The 19,584-nt window shown below is 39.6% G+C and overlaps 2 protein-coding genes across 11 annotated transcripts in view; one reads left to right on the forward strand and one right to left on the reverse strand.

The window, feature by feature from the left end:
- KCTD20 (potassium channel tetramerization domain containing 20) overlaps positions 1-4,150 on the forward strand; it is a 33,631-nt gene extending 29,481 nt beyond the window's left edge. For all 9 annotated transcript variants that reach the window (XM_063096850.1, XM_063096854.1, XM_063096852.1 and 6 more), the window contains one exon: positions 468-4,150. In XM_063096850.1, the coding sequence (XP_062952920.1) occupies positions 468-760 (293 nt within the window). In that variant the 3' untranslated portion in view covers positions 761-4,150. The remainder of the gene's footprint in view (positions 1-467) is intronic.
- Positions 4,151-7,604: 3,454 nt separating this feature from the next.
- Positions 7,605-19,584, reverse strand: part of STK38 (serine/threonine kinase 38) — a 37,625-nt gene continuing 25,645 nt past the window's right edge. For both annotated transcript variants that reach the window (XM_063096976.1, XM_063096977.1), the window contains exons 9-14: positions 19,319-19,380; positions 13,002-13,119; positions 11,464-11,587; positions 11,163-11,258; positions 10,043-10,137; positions 7,605-9,554 (exon numbers count right to left, since the gene is read on the reverse strand). In XM_063096976.1, coding sequence (XP_062953046.1) covers positions 9,424-9,554; positions 10,043-10,137; positions 11,163-11,258; positions 11,464-11,587; positions 13,002-13,119; positions 19,319-19,380 — 626 coding nt within the window. In that variant the 3' untranslated portion in view covers positions 7,605-9,423. The remainder of the gene's footprint in view (positions 9,555-10,042; positions 10,138-11,162; positions 11,259-11,463; positions 11,588-13,001; positions 13,120-19,318; positions 19,381-19,584) is intronic.

A 19,584-nucleotide genomic window follows, 5' to 3' on the forward strand; every position in this document is an offset into this window, starting at 1 on the left:
TCCATTTCCATGTCACAGTCTTTCTGGTATTTTATTCAGCATCCCTGTTTTTTCATTAGGCTAAACATTCCACATTTCCATAACTATTTCTTATACAGTATGCTCTATAAGCAACAGAATTAAAAGGACTAAAGTAACCATGCCCTGGCAGGATTTTTGTTCTATGGTATTTTGTTGCCAGCAACTAAAGTTCTCCCAAAATTAATAAGAGGCTTCTCCCCCTTATTAGAAGGGAGAGAATTCTTGTTACTTCTCTTAGATTAGTCCCTTCTAGGGACAAGACCTACTAACATGAGCAGGAGGGAAGCAGTAGGTGGTTGGGGCTAGGAAGGCCTGGGTCACTTCCCACATAGTGGTTCATGCTGTCTTTGGATTTGGGAGGAAATTGATGTGGTTAGGAAGGAGAAAGTAAGGACACCAGAGTAAGCACAATTTGCCAGTCATGAGAGTGGACTTTTCTGTTTCAGGTTACCCTACCTGTAAAGAAAAAATTAAGAGAAGACCTGGCGGCCGGTCTGAAGTCATCTATAATTATGTGCAACGTCCCTTTATCCAGATGTCATGGGAAAAGGAAGAAGGAAAGAGTCGCCATGTGGATTTCCAATGTGTTCGAAGCAAATCCCTCACTAACCTGGTAGCTGCTGGAGAGGATGTCTTGGAGGACCAGGAGATACTAATGCACCACCCGCCCCAGGTGGATGAACTTGACCGGCTAAATGCCCCACTTTCTCAGATGGCTTCTAACGACTTTCAGGATTAGGGCCAGCTGTGAGTCCACCCTTTGTCAGAGCTTTTCTCTGTCTGGGATGCTTGCAGCTAGCTAGTCCTTCCCATTCTCCTTATGGTTTGTCTCACCTTGAGTAGGAGACATGCTTTTCCCCTATCCTTTTCCTTTCTCCAATAATTAATGTGCTCTTTTCAGTAAGTCCATGCCTCTGGCAAAGGATGAAGCAGTACTCACTGGTAGTTTAAGTATAAGCTTTGCAGCAGCCCTGGTAACTTGAAAATTTTGAGTCTGGTGCTGTTCACTGAGTCTTTGCATAACTGCAAATGCAGGAAGGGAAGTCAAGACTCCTGTTGCCTCATATTTAGCAAAGCAGCCTTCATCCTTTATACTCTGTTCTTGGTTTCTGTTTGTTTTGTTTCGTACCAGGCAAGATTGCTTAGTAGCAAAGGGACCAAACTTAAAAGAAGACAATCTCCATCTTCTAAAAGCAGGCACTAATGGGATGCTCATTAGAGGTTAATGAAAATGCCATTCCTGGTGGCCTCTTGCAGCCAGATTGCATATGGGAAGAACTAGGCTTTCACTCAAAATGTCCAGTTTTTAAGACCTTAAATTCAGTTTTGCTTCTCATTAATGCAGAGGACAATCCAAACCCACACAGACAGATTCCTTGGCAGGAAAGATAATGGTATAACAATAACACCTTTTCAGTTTCAAGGTTTTTGAGCCTAAACAAATTAATGATTCATTTGGAATGAAATTCACAACTCAAGTAGAAAAACCTCTCCAAATCAGGCCAGTTGGATCATTCTGGCTTGGGGTCTGGTGTGAAGCCATAGGTCTTGAGACCCCGGAGCAGCACATTGCTGTGGGTGTGGTTGGGAGACCTTAGATAGGGATTAAAGGCTTTCAAGATGAGGGCAAAATTTCTCCCAAGTGCTCAGTTTCTCAATAGAAAGATTTATAAGAGCTGCAGGGAGAGGGCATTTGGGGTGAAGTTGGGTGAGAGACATCACCTGTGCAGACTTGGTCTTGTTGCAGCATTTTTCCTTGTACTTTTGATACCATGGAATTTTTTTGGATATCAGTGTATTTCAGCAGCCTATTAGCTGCTCACACACTGGGTAAGGAAATGATACTGTCATCCCCAAAGGAAGGGCAAGTCGAAGGGAAAATAGGTTTGGTCATTTTGTTTGATGTCAGCTCTGTTAACAGTGCGTGGTGGATGACAACAAAGAGTTCGCTCGCCCCAGCCCCCACGGTACTGAACCACTTTCCTGACATCTCCATAGCTATTAACAGCAAAGTTAAATTTAGAATCCAGAGCCAGACATAAGTGTTTTGGGATTATCTCACACTCTGTGGAAGAAGTTGACCTTCCGGGCATTTACTCATCATAAATTGTGAAGAGGCATATGGTTTCCTTTAAGAAAAGGAAAGTTTTTTAAGAATATGGCTGGTTTTCTTCAGTTCCATTCCCATAAGATACTATAGGCTAAGCTACTTGATTCCATTTTATGAATGAATGCCCTAGTCATAATCCTCCAAAGATAAAGTCAGGTTTGAAAGCTCCTCTTTCCAGGCTTGAAAAACAAGTGTTCTTAAGAAGTGTATTCTCTGTGCATGTAACCAGCATCACAGTGAAAATCAATGCTTTGTTCCTTACTCAGAAAAACTAGTAGTGAGGGTTTAAACTGAGCCACCCCTCACTCCCCAGAGTTATCTGATAACCACTGGCATCCATTTGCAAGGCTGATGGCCAGGATTAGGGTTAAGGTTAAGGGTGAGGTTATTTGTAGCCAGAAGGTAATTTTGTTTCTGTGAAACTAATTGGCTCATACTTGAGGTCAGGTTTGGCTTTGATCTTACCAGTACCGTATATGTACACTCTAGCAGTTGACTAGCCCAAATACTTGTTTAATGGTGCTTCCTTTATGGTTCTCAGTGGACTTCCAAGCCATTACAAAGGAAATTTGAATTATCTAATGTTTATGTATTCTATGAGGATGTATAACTTCTGTTATACAGCTTATGTATTGTTAACATTTCAGTGTAAACACACCACAGATAATACTTTAAAACGAGCTCTTGCTTAGAAAAAGACAAGTATGAAGGTATGGCATGTACTTGATACTTTGTTTTACATAATTGATTAATTTCCTCGGGCTTTCAAGAACTAGGTCTTTTCCCCCTCCAATTTGGGCTAACATGCTCTCGGCCCCAACCCATGGGGTTTGAGTAAGCTGGAAATCTGTGACAGTGAATCTCCTAGTGTCACTGGGTAGTGATGACTGAAGAAAAAGCTCGGACCACAGGTTCCTTCTGGTGGAGAGGGAGATTTCTTCTGTACCCTCCAACCTGGAGCTCAGCATCACTGTAATTGGTGGCTGTCCTCAGCCACGCCTGTTCTATTCCCAGGGTCAGAACATTCCACAATGGTAGGACCTCTCAGTCCTTGGAGGAACAAGGGCTGGGCTGTGATTATCCCCTCTGGAGTCAGTTACTGGCCTGATGGGCAAGAGGCATTTCTCTAATAAAAAGAAAGGTGGAACTTTGGGTTTGGTGTTTTTTTCCAAGTGCCTAAATAAGTAAGCCAGGTTGTTTATACAGAAAATGTTTTGCTAATGAAAATGTTTTTACCAAAGTATCTTACTCAGCATCTCAGCAAGCCAAGATGAACGTGAATTTGAGGTTTAGAACCTTGAGTTTGTGTCTGCATCATATGTACCGTTAGTTGATTGGGAAACATTTGCCATTGAGGGGTCAGAGAGAGGGCAAGGAGACAGTGTTAAAATGTATAAGGTTAGATGATTTAATGGTTTCTCCAAAGTGGAGGAAAGGTATTGAAAGAATGACAGCAAAAAGGGTAAGGAAGATAGAAAGCTCAATTTACTGCATAATATGCAATAGCCAAATTATTTTAAACTAAATCTCAAGAGAACAGTATGATATCTAATGTTAACAGGTCTGTGAAAATACTGTGGAATAAGCCCAGAAAGGATAGATGTATTTGCATATAGTGTTCCAAAAGATCCTTCTTTAAGTAAAACAAATATTCAGAGTACAGGCTTTAACTCAAACTCTGTCATAAAGTGTGATATGGAGTCTTTTTTTAAACTGTCAATAGAAAAAAATCAAGGGTTTTTAGTAATTTATTCAATGCCACTTCTTGCCATCATTTTGAAATTGTTAAAATGGGCATAGCTCAGAAAGCAAACCTGATGCCTTCATGAGAGGAGGAGCCACATTTGTGTTCTGGGTGGGATCACCTCTGCCAGGAGAACATTACATTATCTCTAAAAGGCAAAATGCTTGTAGGTTTTGCCTCTTTCCTTTGTATTTGAAGTTGCACTTGTTCACCTATCAGTGTTTATGAAATCCTATACTTGGGATGCTTTTTCTATAATAAAATACTATCCTTTGTGTCTGTGTTGTTTTTTAGCAGAAAGTAAAATTGGAAATAAAGGTGTTAAAAGGGACTTAAAGAGGTGGCACCCATACTGACCAGAACAGAGCCTCTTCCTTCTCTAACGAAGACCCGAGGCTCATCTTTAGCCTACATGTGCTTTTCCCACCCTGGTTATTTATTTATAACTCACAGGTTCCAGAGTCCTTAATGTCTACCATCTCTTGAGTTCCTGGTTAACTTGCATTAAAGACTCCTTAGATACTCAAATCCAAAGCAAAATGCAAGTTGAAAGGTAAGGGGACCCACAAACTTCTATGTTCCTGTTTTGGATTAAAGCAGGTGAGGAACAATGGCAAAAATGAAAGCCAAGTGAAAAGGGTAGGGTGGAGTCCAGGCAGGTACCCTGGAAACAGCTATAGAGTCTCTGCTCATCGTTTGGTCTCTGATTTGGTCCCACCCTAGTCAAGTGTCTACTGGGCTTCCTCAGCATACTTAGCCTGGGAACTTAGCAGTGACACCAGTAACTTCAGGGGTGCCAAAGCAAGCCTGTCTGTGTCTCCCTGGCAAGCCTACATTTTTGTCAGACAACAGGTTGAGAACATGCTCTGAAGGCAGATGGCCTGCTGAGTGTATTTTGTGCCAAGCATTGCTTGGCCACAGGAATATACCGACTAGGACACAGTTCTTCCCATCAAGGGGCTTTTATAAACATGGAGAAGACAGACCAACCTATAAATAGTCTATGTCACTCAGGAAGCCCAAAAGAATGGAGTAGCCAGTTTTTACTAAGGAGAGTTCACAAAAGACTTCTATAAGTGACGTGTGAACCAAATCGTGAAGGATGAATACTAGAGGTGTTTTGGATCCATGGATGGGGGAAGGGAGGAAGTGTTCCAGGCCAACTCAGATATGTGAGAAAAGATGAGATGAAATAATTGCTTGTTTGTTATCAGGGAAGAGGATGGGGTGATGCAGAGATGAGGGCAGAGTAGAAAAGGACTCTTGTAGCTCAGACAAAGGTGTCTGGACTATAAACTATTGGGAACCCTAAAGTGTTTTATGCAGAATGACAACCAGACTTGAAAATAAGAATTTGACGGCGGGGAGGACAGGCTTGAAAGGGGAAGTACTAGAGACTAGGAGGTCAGCTAAGTTCCCTGCAATGGACTCAGTAAGCAATGAAGGCACTGGTAGAATGTATGGTCATGCCCTCGTACATATTTACTGATGGGAGCCATATATTGAAGGTGCTACAGTTTCTGGCTTGGACAGAAGACTGAGCTAGAAAAAAGGCTATGGGAGGAAGAGAAGCTCCATTTGGATTGCTTTAGTTTGAGCCTGTAGGCCTTATAGATGGCAATTTCTAGCAGGCTCGTGGCTACATGGAATCTAGAGCTCTGGGGAAGGGGCCTGGGTAGGTTGGTCGAAAGGTATTTGACAACTTGGCTACAAAAGTGGTAGTTGAAGGCACAGTATAGGGGGGATCACCAAGACATCACAAGTGAAAGAGGGCAAAGGCATTGCTCTGAACAGCACCAACATTTAAGTGGCAGGCAGAGGAACTACCAAAACGGAAGTAAGAGAAGTGGAAAGTCAACAGTGTCAGTACAGCAGATTGATCAAAGATGAGGACTGAAGAGAATCAATGGATATAGTAGTTAGAATACCAGTGACCAGAGTAATGATTATAAAAATGTTACAGAAAGCATATTTTATAGATGGGATAATTAATTGGGATAATTAATACCAACATATTTCATACATGGGACAGAATCCAGACTGGAGTGGGTTAAAGTGAGAGACGGAAATAAGGAAAAGTGACTGCAGGGTCCCTTACAACGTTCTTCACAAAGTAACAGTGCTAAGCCTCTACCACAGCACAAGACCACACTTACCAGCCTCCAAAATACTGGACTGCTTACTTCTTTCCCCTCTGCCAAATCACTGCTACTTAAATAAAAATATCTCTGGGAAGGTTCCCTAAGCCACTCACAACTCTGGGTTGGCTTGTCAGCACTCGGCCACATCAACACTAATGTAGCAACTTTATAGTTGCTGGTACATTCTGTTAAGCTCTTAGAGGATGGGAATTCTCTACTCAAACTGATCTGCAGTTCAGAACTGTGGTGGGCTCCCTGTTGCATCCCTAGTGTGCCTGGTATTGAGCTCTGTACATGATGCTTAAATGTTTGGGCAAGATGTTTCTCTGAAAATATGAGTGAAAAAGCATTATGGAGGCTGTTTTTAAGTCAGTGTTGGCTTTGACAGTTCATTCCAGGGAAACATAATATGTAGGAAATGAAAGTACCATTCACTGAGCCCTTTTGAGTTCAATTAAATACACCATTTGGGTTACACAGAGACCCAAGAGAGAGAAACAGGACAAGATAATTCAGAAATGTGCTTTCCAAGGAAATGATTGAAAAAAGGCATTAGCAATTGATGGCCAAGGACTCCTATTATGCCATATAGATGAGTTTTGAAATTATCAACCTGCTATTCAGAACCTGAATATTAATCCCAAAGGAACTCATCTGAATCCTACTTTTGGAAGTTAATTCTAAAAAGAAATTGATACTAAATAAAATTATAATGGACTTCTGAATCAAGACGAAACTGAATGACATCGGTATATGGTTTCATTTTAGTATGCAGTACAGTTAAAGTTCCATTATTTCCTAACTCTCCCTATAAGACTAGGAACAGAATTACCTGTGAACAGGATCAACACAGAGCCAGTGTTTCCCAACACTGTTTCTTGGGATCCGTGAGCCTTGGAAAGACATTACCTATTCTAGCTCATTTAGCTTCCCTCTGCCTGCAGTTTCCACTCTAGGTGGTCTTTGCCTCTCCCTTCTTGCCTTTTTCTGAGGCTCCTTTCCATACCCAGAAACAGGATTAAGAAGTGGGACATACCAGGACTCCTCTGATACATCTCAGAGACAGAACCCTCTTCTGGTGAACACAGAGGGCTAAGAAGTCCCATCCTGTGAGCCCATGAGATTCACGGTGCTGGCTATAAATAAATGTACAGAGGGCCCACCAGTTGACAGCACTTTTGTCAGCAGGTCTCCTTGGCCTTACTGCAAGGGGAGGGCCCACTGCCCTCTAACACAGAATCAGGTAGAATGAACACATGCATGAGACCAACAGAAGTCTTTTTATATGGACACCAATTCAGAAGACTGACTCCCTGGGAACAAAAAAGCCAGTCCCAGCTTCCTTGAGACAGAAAAGCACTTTGCATAAAAATGATGCAGTTTTGAAATTAGCGTTTGGAATTAGGAGTTCTGATGGTTTGTGGACAAAGAACCCACCAGCACCCTTGCCTCTTTGAATTACAAGCCACATTTGCTTTAAAGCACATCACAAACTTCCACTACTATTTTCACACAGTTTATTCAGAAGTTTAAAAGTTAAGATGTGGGCATTTCCCGTAAAACAAATCATCCCCTACCACTCCCCAACACACAGACTCTACCACCACTCCCATCACTTCTCTTTACCTGTGCTTACCACACACTCTTGCAAAACACAGGGGCCAAGACCCCAACTATTTGGTAATACAGAGAGACTACAAAGTTACACAAAAGAATCTCATTTATTTCCTTTTCACTAACAAGCTACCAATGAAAGATTAAGGGGCAAACACATTACCTGCATCCAAATTAAGACTTCCCTAACATTCTTGTTTTTTCATCCTCAATGACGGTAAAACCCAAAGCAGTTTCACCTACAACTATTACTCTGATATTCCATTTTTCTGTTCTGAAAGGCCAAGCTAGAATATACCTTCATTTCAGTACTGATCTTCACAACCTCAAGACTGGCAGAAAGCAGTTTCCCAGTGGTAGCTTGACCATGATGCTCTGTAACAGACAGAGTTGCCACACAGGTGCAAATGATGCTTTAAGAGTTATTAAACTTTAAAAAAGAAAAAAGGAATAATGCATTAATATGGAGCCTCCACACTTTTCTGATGCAGCAGAATTCCTCTAAAGGTGGTGGCAGGTATGAAAGAGAAGGCACTTTGTGCTAAAATTCAGAGGGTCTCTGAGAGAGCCATAGCAGAGTGGCCCAGTCAGCCCAACCTGCAGGCAACCCGTTAGGGTGGGGAGGAGTATCTCCCACAAAGGCATCTGCAAAGGAAAAATTTGTAATCATGATTCCAAGGCAAAATGGCTACTTAAAGTTGGGAGAGGAGAAATACCAAGAGAGAAGACAAGCATGGTTGCACCAATGATTGAGGAGTGAACTTTACAAGGATTTGTCAGCTGGCTTTGCACTTTCGACTGGGCTGGTTCCTTTCACCACGTCCAAGGAGGTTCTGCAGACCTTGCAGGAGAAGCGGGAGCAGCACCTTAGCCAAGAGGGGTTTGAGGCCTCCTGCCTCTGCCTGGATTGATTCTCCCTGCTATGTTCCCAGGAATCAACTGAGTTCCTGTTGGCAGCACATGCAGGTATTGCTGTTCCATGGCAACGTCCATCTTAGGGATCTTCTGTTACAGCCATGAACAGAAAGTGAGGATTTTCCACCTGATCCGGGACTCCTTGGCAATGCCTGATGGCACTTTGGGCATTCTAAGAGCAACAGTGGATCATGTTGGTACCCCCTCTCGACACTCAAAAAAGCAGCATGAGTATTATAGACTGGCAGGAGGGAAGAGATAAATCGGTGGATTGAAGGTCTTTATCCTAGTACCATAAATAAAGTGCACCATGAATGAAGGATATAAAAAGCCACTCGGCCGAGGTATGGGGAGAAACTACCATCACCACCCCTCAGAATGGTGGATCATTTCCTTCAGCCAGAATGCTGGCTGCTAAAACTTTCATTATTGCTTTATTTCTTAGTACTATGGAACTTTTAGCCATAGAGAAAAAAGAAATACTCGGTGGGCTTGGCAGATAGTGTGTCACAAAATCACAGCAATTGGCTGATATTCAATGAGAGTACATTACAATCTCAATAATGATGAATGATGGCTCTTTTTTCTCTTCATTCTGATGAACTTAGGAAACCTCAAGTTCTTTTTAAAATATCTATCGAATTGGCTCATGACACTTCTAAAGAAGCAAGACAGCTGTTTATGGCCAATGTAGTAGAAATGGTTGCCTTGTCCTATAGGTTTTCAGATGCATTATGGAAGAAAATCCACTTACTATCACATTTTGGGAGACTTGGTGTTGAATAAACTTCTTGGAAGCTCTTTCAAAAGAATGTGAGAGGAAAACCATGATGTTGTACAAAGAACTCTGCTCCACTTAGGATTCCATCACAAAGGTACTATTTTGCTGCTTTCATGTAGGAAGGTATTGCTCCCCTTGCAGTCAAGCCCTCAAAGCGCTTATATGTGTAATTGATGAAGACCCAGTCTTTGTTCTTGTAGTCAGTCTCAGGGTGATTACTTGTGGCCACTGGGAAAGAAAGGGATGTGAGAGTTGATTCACTGCCTTACCCTGATGGATTACTCAGTACTCAAGCCATGACATTCAGAAGAACATACCACAGTTTCTATTTCAGAAAGATTATTTTTCACTGTGTGAATTATTTACATTTGCTTGCCAATGTTCTTTGAAGCTTGTATGTCCTCACAAATATTTTTAAAGTTTTATTTTCCCATTCTGATCATTTCAGGTTACCTATCCTTTAATTTAATAAATAATGAAAGAAAAGATTTTTGTGACTTACCTACCCAGCTGAGCTGCCTAAACATGGAAGTTTGTATTCATTTTCCACTCAACAAGGTCTCATCACTACCCAGCATTAACATTGGGAATATACAAAGAACCTGAAGAATTGAAGTTCCTCTCCACGTCCTCAACCCCGATTTGTAAACTTCACCCCAAAACTGGGGGTAAATAATGTGCTTATAATGCGGCAGGAGGAAAGCTGGTGGTATTACCTGTTGGCTTAAGAATATCAGATTCTGGAAACTCATCGAAGTTTGAGGTATCATCAATGCTTTTGATTTCAATAGATATTGCAGCAGGTCTCTCTCTGACAAGAACAGACATGCCAAAAATTACTATGATTGTTAATCATATGATCATACTAATCAAGTCTTTCTCCAGTAAAGACACCTGGTCTGACATGGAAAGACTGTTCACTGGCAGGTGATATCTATTTTCTCTGAAAAGTCTGTGAATGCTGACCAACCAAGCCAAATAACTGCATCCATACAAAAAAAGTTACAATGAAAAAATGTAAATAACTCAATCATGCATAGCTAGAAAAACAGGAATAAGGAGAAACTAAAATCCAAAGTTAATGCACTCCCTCAATGGCCTGCCCTGTCTACTAAAAAAGGAAACTGAACCTCTAAGTGTCCCTCATGTAGGGCACTGCCCTTCTTCCACTGGAGGTGCCAACAATAGTGTGGTTAAAAAAGATGGCAAAAAGGAGGCAAAGGTAAAAATCACAAGGATGCAAATCAGAACACAATCATAACATACATGACAACTTCTTCACCCTCTGTTTAGCAACCAAGGAATGTCAAGTAAGAAGGTCTGGGACTATAGCATACAGTCAAGGCTCTCATGGCCCTTGGAAGCACTCTACCTACCACTCACCACAACCATTTTCCCTCTCCCTCTCCACTTCCCTCTGTATCCCCCACCCCCGACCCCAATCCTTCTTCCACTCCTTTTTCCCTTCTCTATCTGACAGTTATAGCCTCTACCCTGTGGGCAGGGACAGTCTTTCTGGTGGCCCCTAATACTAGAGAGATTGCTGAGTTCTAGGTAAAAAGCAAGGACAACACGCTTTTAGATGCTCCCTTCACCGTGGAATCCAGAGTTCACTTCACTTTGTAAATAGCAGCTGGATTCAATATACCCCACGGCACACGGCTGACAAGAAGTCCAATTCCCAGTCTTGACCATGAATGGAAATTAGGAAAAGACCCTATATTTCTAAGAAGCTCTCTTCTCATACTTGGCTTGCCAATGACAGTCTTTCCAATTTAGTATGAAGCAAACTTTAGACTTTCTGAAATAATCCTGAAAGTTTTTATATGGGTATACCTGATATGTTCCCAGTCAACGCCTTCAAAAAAAGAATTACTTTTGATTTCCTCAACTCCAGGGGCTCCAATTCTATGTTCCCATTCACAGCAGAATCTGGAAAAGACAGAGACCTTTCAGCATACCTCAAGCAGTCTCTTCAGAAAAAGAAAGGAATAACCCCTCTCTCTCTTTTTTTTTTTCAATCAGAGAAATGGGAGGAAGCAGGGGGCAGACCCAGGAGATAATAAAAGTTTTTTAAAAAATGGATTCATTCGTGTCAAAAAGTGTGGGTAGAAGGTGGGAGAATGTTCTCTTATACCTCAAAATTAGATCCTTGGCTTTCTCAGAGATGGGAACTTCTGGAGGAAAAATCAAAGTTTCTTTCCAGTTCATCACCTTCTTATATGTCTCTTGAGGGGTCTCAGAACAGAAAGGTGGGTAGCCTGTAATAAAAAAGGAACTTCGGAGCTTTTTCACCCCAGAACTTCGAAACTGAGTGAGATTATTCTCCCTAATACAATTTTCTATGTCTTTAAAGACTACTGGATACCTCTGTATGTCCGTCCCTCCATGAAATGGATAGCATTTCCACTCATCCAAGAAAACATCTAAACCAATTTTTCATCTTCCCCCAAACTCCTAAACCCAAAGTGAAGCTGTGCCTCAGGTACTACTAGGAAGCCAGCTAATAGATGGAGCTGGAAAAGAAAGGAAGACATAAGTAGAGTTGCAAGTGTGGGAATCACCATGCCCAGAGAAGAAATTAAAGGATGAAACATCATCATTAAGAAATGACTATTCTAGGAATATACTTATATGGACTGTAAAGTGTCAAACAAGGGCCGGCCCGTGGCTCACTCGGGAGAGTGTGGTGCTGATAACACCAAGGCCCCGGATTTGGATCCCATATAGGGATGGCCGGTTAGCTCACTGGGTGAGCGTGGTGCTAACAACACCAAATCAAGGGTTAAGATCCCCTTACCTGTCATCTTTAAAAAAAAAAAAAAAAAAAAAAAAGATCAAGTGCCAAACAAGTTGAATAAGGGAAAAAAAGAGTTTTCACAGTTTTTGTTTTGTTTTGTTTTCATGGCAGGCCGGTATGGGGATCAGAACCCTTGACCTAGGTGTTATGAGCACCACATTCTCCCAAGTGAGCTAACAGGCCGGCACCTGAAAAAAAGTATAAGTTTTAAAAGTGACCACCACACCTCTTTTTAAGAACTGTAGGCAAGAAAACAAACATTCACCTATTATGCCATCTGCCCTCCACACAGGGTACATCCACCTCTACAGGCATCCATTCAATGTTCCCAAAGACAATGCAGCCAGACAAGCTCCATACCCAGTCATCTGCACAGACTCACTTGAGACCACCATGGATATACTCACTCTCCCAGTGCTCAATGGCATATAGCCACCCCCATCGATGTATCCCCTAAATACACAGACACACCATCCAAATAAGAAAGACAGAGGCCAGAGTGTTCCATGCTTTGAAGGCTTTGAAAAAGGAAGAGGCAGCAAATTAGAAGAGAAGAGTGAATGAGGCAATGCTCAGTTAAAGTTCTCTGCAAACAATGGATGTTTAATAAATGCTAGTGACTAAAAGAACTGCTAGATGGAGAGGAGGAAAGCACAGAGGAAAGAAAAACATGATAATGATCAGCAAAGCAACCACAGGATGCCAGTAAGCTCCAGAATATAGTAGGAAACATTTGATGGAACAAGTTGTCTATCAAGGAAACTTCACAAGGGGAGAAAATGCTTAGATCACCACCATTTGAAACAGGATCTATTATTAGTGTAGAAGTATTTCCTGGATGCATAGAAAAAATCCTCTGAAAGCATGCAACTTACCAATGAGCATCTCATACATGATCACCCCAAGCGACCACCAATCACAGAGCTTGTTGTACCCGGTCTGCATGAACACCTCAGGAGCAATGTAGTCAGGAGTGCCTACTGTGGAGAAGGCCTGAAACACGTACCACACATCAGGGAGGCCCAGCCAAGCAGGAGAGTGTGAGAGTTCTGCTCTAGAGACCAAAGGCTACGAGCACCACCTGAAGCTACACCCAAACTAAGTAAGCAGGACTGCGCAGTAGCTTAATGGCAAGATTGATTGGCCAAAGCACTTTCCAAAATGAACAATAAAGCTTTTTCAATGAGGCGAGAGACCCTTCCTAAATACATTCAAAGCCTAGAATTCACTAGGTTAATGGTCTTTGTCATAACAACTAGTACCATAATTTACTGAGTACCCATTAAGTACCAAGCTCCATAATTCTTAATATGTGTATACATCTATTCAATCCTAACAAAAATTCTACAAGGAGGACCTTATTAGCCCAATTTTGCAGATTAAAAAAAAAAACAAAAAAACTGACACCCCAAACACCTTTGCCCAAAGTCTCAGAGCTAGTTAAGTGGCAGGGCCAAGTATGGAAATTCAGTGTCTTGCTCCAAATCATCCCTTTCCACCATATGTATTCTTTTATTTGCAAAAATCATAAAGGGACACTTTATTACTAAAAGCTAAAGTTATACACCACAGGTCAAATGTTTATACATGTCTATTTACCAAACTAATCGTTTCTGTAAATAGTGCTTACAGGAATGTTCTCTAAATTCCAGAATTCTACCTCTATCAGGACTGCAAAATACTAGGAGGAAGTACAGTCAAAGCCTTCCCATGAAGGTTTACTTTGTGTAAGGCTCTAACTTAGGTGCTTTAAATATTATATAACTTTTAAAATTAAAAATTACAGCTGTGATATCTTTTAAAAATATTTGTTATAAAATATTGCAAACATATGGGAAAAAAGCACAGACAATACAACAGACATGTACCAATTACCCATATTAAAAATGTTAGTAATCTGTCATATTTGTCTTGGCTCATTAGTCTTTTTAAAAGAAACAAAATTACAGTCTCATTTAGTTAGTTCGTTTAACTATAGTTAAAGCACTGCCCTATCTATCCCCTTCCTTCCTCCTCACTGAAGTAAAAATTATCCTGAAATTGCTGTGCTGTTCTTGTATGAACATGCTCATAAATTAACATAATATTACTTTTTGTATTTTTAACCTTTAAATAAAGAGTTTCATACTGTACTGAATTATTCTTCAGTGCTACAACTTGCTTTTTTATTCAACATTTTGGTTTTGAGATTTATTCATGTAGCTCTAGTTCACTCATTTCTCTGCTGTATTCTTCTGTAAATAGACACTTATGTTGCTTCCAATGTTTCACTATGACAACATCTGAGTAAACATTCTTGTAATACCTCCTCGGGCACCGGGCAAGAATTTCCCTAGGATATAGATTAGAAGTAGTGTTAGGAGCATCTTAACTTAATGAGCTACCTTTCAATTGTCCTCCAAAGTGGTTATGCCTAGCTTTAAACTAGCCCAGTGGGGATAAGCTCCTGGTGTTACACATCTCACCAACACTTGGCTTTGTCAGATTGAAAATTTTTTATCAATCTGATGAATATGAAATGAGATCTCTTTGTTTTAACGTGCATTTCCCTTATTCCCAGTAAAGCTGAGCACATATTCATGTTAATTAGTCGTTCTATACTGTTTTTTTCCTGTCAATTCCTGTTCAGAGCCTTCGCCCATTAGTTTTTTTAGTTTTTATTTCTTATTGATTCATAAGAATTCTTCGTGAATTGAGAACACTAATCCTTTATAGTTTTGCATGTTGCAAATATCTTCTTCTAGTCTTAGGCTTATTTTTTTAATTATAGTTTTTTAAATGAAGTAATACTTGTCACATACCAAAAATACATATTATGTCACATACATACATGTGTAATTATCAAATTATTAAGAATAACAATGAAAATGAAATCAATGAGTTCAACTGAAGAACCAAATAATACCAATATCATTAAAGTTAAACATATCTTCCTTCCTATCCCATCCCCCTGCCCGTCCTCCTAACCACTATGCTGAATAATTTCATGTTTATCACTCTGCTTTTAAAAAGAAATTTAATTTGGCCATGGGTCTCTCTGAATGAGATCTTATTTAGTATTTTGAGCTTTATAAAAATGGTATCATTCTATACGCAGTCTTTTGCTATTTGATTTTTCCTCTTAACGTTACGTTTCTAAAATTGATCCATGCTGTCACATGTAGCTGCAGTTCAATTATTTTAACTGCTGTAAAATACTTTTCCAGAATACAACCATTTTCTTTCTTTTTTTTTTTTTTTTTTGACCAGTAAGGGGATCGCAACCCTTGGCTCGGTGTTGTCCGCACCACGCTCAGCCAGTGAGCGCACCAGCCATCCCCATCCCTATATAGGATCCGAACCCGTGGCCTCGGCACTATCAGCACCGCACTCTCCCAAGTGAGCCACGGGGCCGGCCCCCATTTTCTTGTTGATGAACGCTGGGGTATTTCCAGTATTTTGCTATTATAAAAATGCAATAAATATTCTTCTGCATGTCTCCTGGTTCACATGTGCAAGTTTCTCCAGGGCATACAACTACAGGTAAAATTGTGGGGCTGGAAGGTGTGCACATGAACTCTGTAAAGTAATTCCAAAGTAATTGTACTATATGGCTTGTCTTTTCATTTGTTTGTTTTTTGACATACAGAAGTTTTGGGGTTTTTTTTCCTTTAAAGTAATAAAATATATCCATTTTTTGCTTTATGATTTATACTTCTTATATCTCATTTAAGAAATCCTTCTTTATTCTGAGGTCACAAAGATATCGCTCTGTATTTTCTTCTAAAATTTTAAATTTCATTTTCCATCTAGAACTGACTTTTGTGTATACTGTAAGGTAGGGATCCATTTTTTCATATAGATTATCATATGTTGTTTTTATAAAATACAAATATTAAATAACATAAATGTCAGCTGTTGTTTTTTTAAGCTTTGAAGTCTGCTGGATTGGGCCTTCCCCAAGAAGTAGAAGTATTTTCATTCTAATCATACGGATAAGAAACTATAGATACCCTTCAATTTATGGACTAGATTTATTCTAGCAAAGATGAATGTTAAGTAAATCTTACTGTTCAAAGATTTCTGTTATAAAACCAGAGGTCTACTGCCACAGGAAAAGAAGTCCTTCAAGATACTAAGATGTTATAAAAAAAAACTCTTGGCTGGGCCGAGCCCGTGGCGCACTTGGTAGAGTGCTGCGCTGGGAGCGCGGCGACGCTCCCGCCGCGGGTTCGGATCCTATATAAGACTGACCAGTGCACTCACTGGCTGAGTGCCGGTCACGAAAAAAAAAAATAAATAAATAAATAAAATAAATAAAACGGCAGTAGTAATATTTAAAAAAAAAAAAAAACAACTCTTGGAGTTATAAAATATAGCCAACAGCAGGCTCAAACTTGTGAACGTAAGAGTAATACTTTCAACTTCAGAAACCAGAGTCTTGCCACAGGAGTTAACTCTCATCTTACTGCACTTATTTACTGTACTTTTTTATACCAGGTGGAGCCTTTCCCATCTAGGGACAGCTCCCTTCCCATACCTTTGTCTGTTTTCCATACCAGGGTGTCCTCCAACTCCAACATCTTAAATCTGTACTTTTTCCTTTTGTTGTCTGAGTATTTATAGCATCAAGTAGAGCTGCAAACTAGAAGGACTCTATTGGTTGTTAATAGTCATTTCAACCATGTGATGTACTCTAACCTATGATTTCATTTTAGAGTTTTTGGGGAAATAAAACAACTTAATTTCCTACTTAATTACTTCTGTAAATTCTATCCTAAAAAAAAATAAAGACTGGATGTCTATATGTACATCATCTCTTACCTCTGTGGTTTTAATAACTTAAAGCTGACTCACACCTATTACTTAATCAGTTACTGGGACCTAAGGTTAACCAAGACCACATAACAATTTAAAACATTGCAATATGACTTACAAGCCAAGGAGTGAAGCTAAAGCCTCTACTTTTTCAGAGATTCCCAATGGACTGAAGAGTAACAGGCTGGGTTAGAAATTACCTAAGTTAAGCCTAACCTAGAGCAGAAAACAACCTTCAGCTTGGAACTATCTGAATGCGATCACTTACAAAAGGTCAAAGTAACACGGTTAATTAATATTTGAGAGTTTGAAAGGTGGGTTATTATCTTCAAGTTATGAGGATAACCTTAATTCATACTTGTGCATTTCTACTGTGGATAGAATAAAAAAAATTATTCATATTTTTAAAATACCGTTTTAACTATTAAATGACATTAAGCTCCAAATAAGGAAACTGTGAATTCTCCTTCCTTACAGAACTATAAATGGTTCCTACTAAGTCTGACAGGACCCTTTGGTATATGTCAAAGAGCACAAAGCTTGTCTCAGATTTTAAGAACAATTTAAGGTAATGACCCCCAAAATAAATGTTGGCACACTAACTAATGGTTAAGTCCTGGCCTGTTTCAACAAGAAAAAAAGAGAAAAAAGAAGATTCCTTACCTTTTGTTTCCTTCCAAAATATAGGTAAATAACCAATTTCCCAACAATGCAGGAGCTATTATTTAAGACATAGTCTCGAGTAACGGGTCTCAACATTCACTGCAGTAGAATCACCTGGAGTCTACATCAGATACCCACACTGTACGCAGACCAACCAAATCAGAATCTCTGTGGGTGGTACCCAGACATCAGTATGTTCTGAAGTTCCCCAAGTGACTCTGATGTGTAGCCAGAGTTAATAATTACTGCTCTTTGGAGAGACATAAAAGATGCATCTGAACAAATTTGTTCCTGACACTCTTTAACCCTCAACAAGCTACATAAAGTTTTTCCAATACAGAATTTAGAATTTTAAAGAGTAAATATCAAATCTCCTAATGAAAAGAGAGAATGTATGGTGACTAGTTGTATTAAACATAAGTATCTCCAAGTTTATGTTAGAAAAAGATACCAAATATTCATTTCAGTTACTGTATCTCCAAAGGTGTTTAGTTTAAATTAGTGCCTCTCCCAGGACCCAGGTTTAACATAAAAATCATAACACTCAAAGCATGGTCTGAGGTTTTACTGACGGCCTTCGAATAAATCAAAACACATGTAAGTCCTTCTTTTGATTCTTTCTTAAACAGTCCCACAGGCTTCCATGTTCACATATGACATCTACCTACTAAAGACCTACACTAAGTGAGTTATTAAGTTGGTACTATAGAGAACTCTAAATCAGTACTTTACTAAGAAGTCTGGCGCCAAAACAATATTTGGCAAACCTGCCAAGTTACTATTGTATATACAGACAAGCAGAAGTTCTACCATTTCTAGACGAGATGTGCATGATCATCATTCTGAGTTAGTTTTAGTTTTTCATTGCTGTTACTCTTGCTCTTTAATGACTAAATGTTAATTTGGCTTTACCATCATCAATTTAATTTGCTTCAGGTTTCTAGCAAAGCCTAAGTATGTAGCAATACACATTTCTATCATCTGGCCAATAAATTTCCAACAGGTGGACATTGGGACATGACCCTTGTACTTAAAATAAAAATCAGCTAAGGTTAAGAATAAATTTCTCCTAGGTAGCAATATTTCACTGATGAATTTGTACTGTTTAAATAACTTGCAACATACTATCAAGGTAAATGCAATACAGTTACTTATTTTTAAGCTTGTGGGGTATAATTTTACACATGTATATACTCAAACACTTATAAAGTAAGTAGTAAGCATTTCCCTTATATTTCTCTCCAAGTTTTATTACCAAGTACTTTTTTCCACCACAAAGTAAGATAGGGTGGGGCAGATGAATTGAGTAGTCTTAACTTGTCTTAGTGGATCAAAAAATTTTTAAAAAGTTTGAGAACCAATGCCTGAAAGCTCTAGGTAGCAATCTCTACTTAGTTTCATTCTGAGAGATCTCCAGCTTCAATATAACCCCTTTACCACCAGAAAAATAGGGAAAAAGTGGAACAGGAAGGAAAGGTATTGTTACCAACCTAAAAGGGCAGAACAAGGTCACATATTGAAAATGGCACAATCAAAACAACCCAATATTATCTGCCCTCCTTCAAAAGATTCCTTTTGGTGCTACCAATGTAATGACAGCACCATATTAAGATAATCTTAAAAGCAAAAGCTTTGCTACAAATATTTATCAAACACAAATTTATGTGCATATTTTTGGAAATTATTCATACTTGGTTTGTCGCATTTCAGAAGCCACAAATATATTACTTACTAGCTGACGTCTATTTCTTTTCCAGGTTTCTGCTTTCCTTTTGGAATTCATGTTCTGGAAAGCTAAACAAGAGGAAACAAGTTGTAATCAATGTTCAGACAGGAACATTTACAACTTTTTCAGGCTGTGGTTCAAGTCACATGAGATCCTAAAGTCTTGCTTTTCTACCCATACGTTAAAAACTCCAGATAACACATTTCCCAGTAAGTCCATAAGCCCAAATCAGAGGCTCTGAAGCATTAACTCAAAGAATCACACAGTGAGAG

The sequence above is a fragment of the Cynocephalus volans genome, chromosome 5 (genome assembly GCF_027409185.1).
Source record: "Cynocephalus volans isolate mCynVol1 chromosome 5, mCynVol1.pri, whole genome shotgun sequence".
Lineage (NCBI taxonomy): Eukaryota > Metazoa > Chordata > Mammalia > Dermoptera > Cynocephalidae > Cynocephalus > Cynocephalus volans.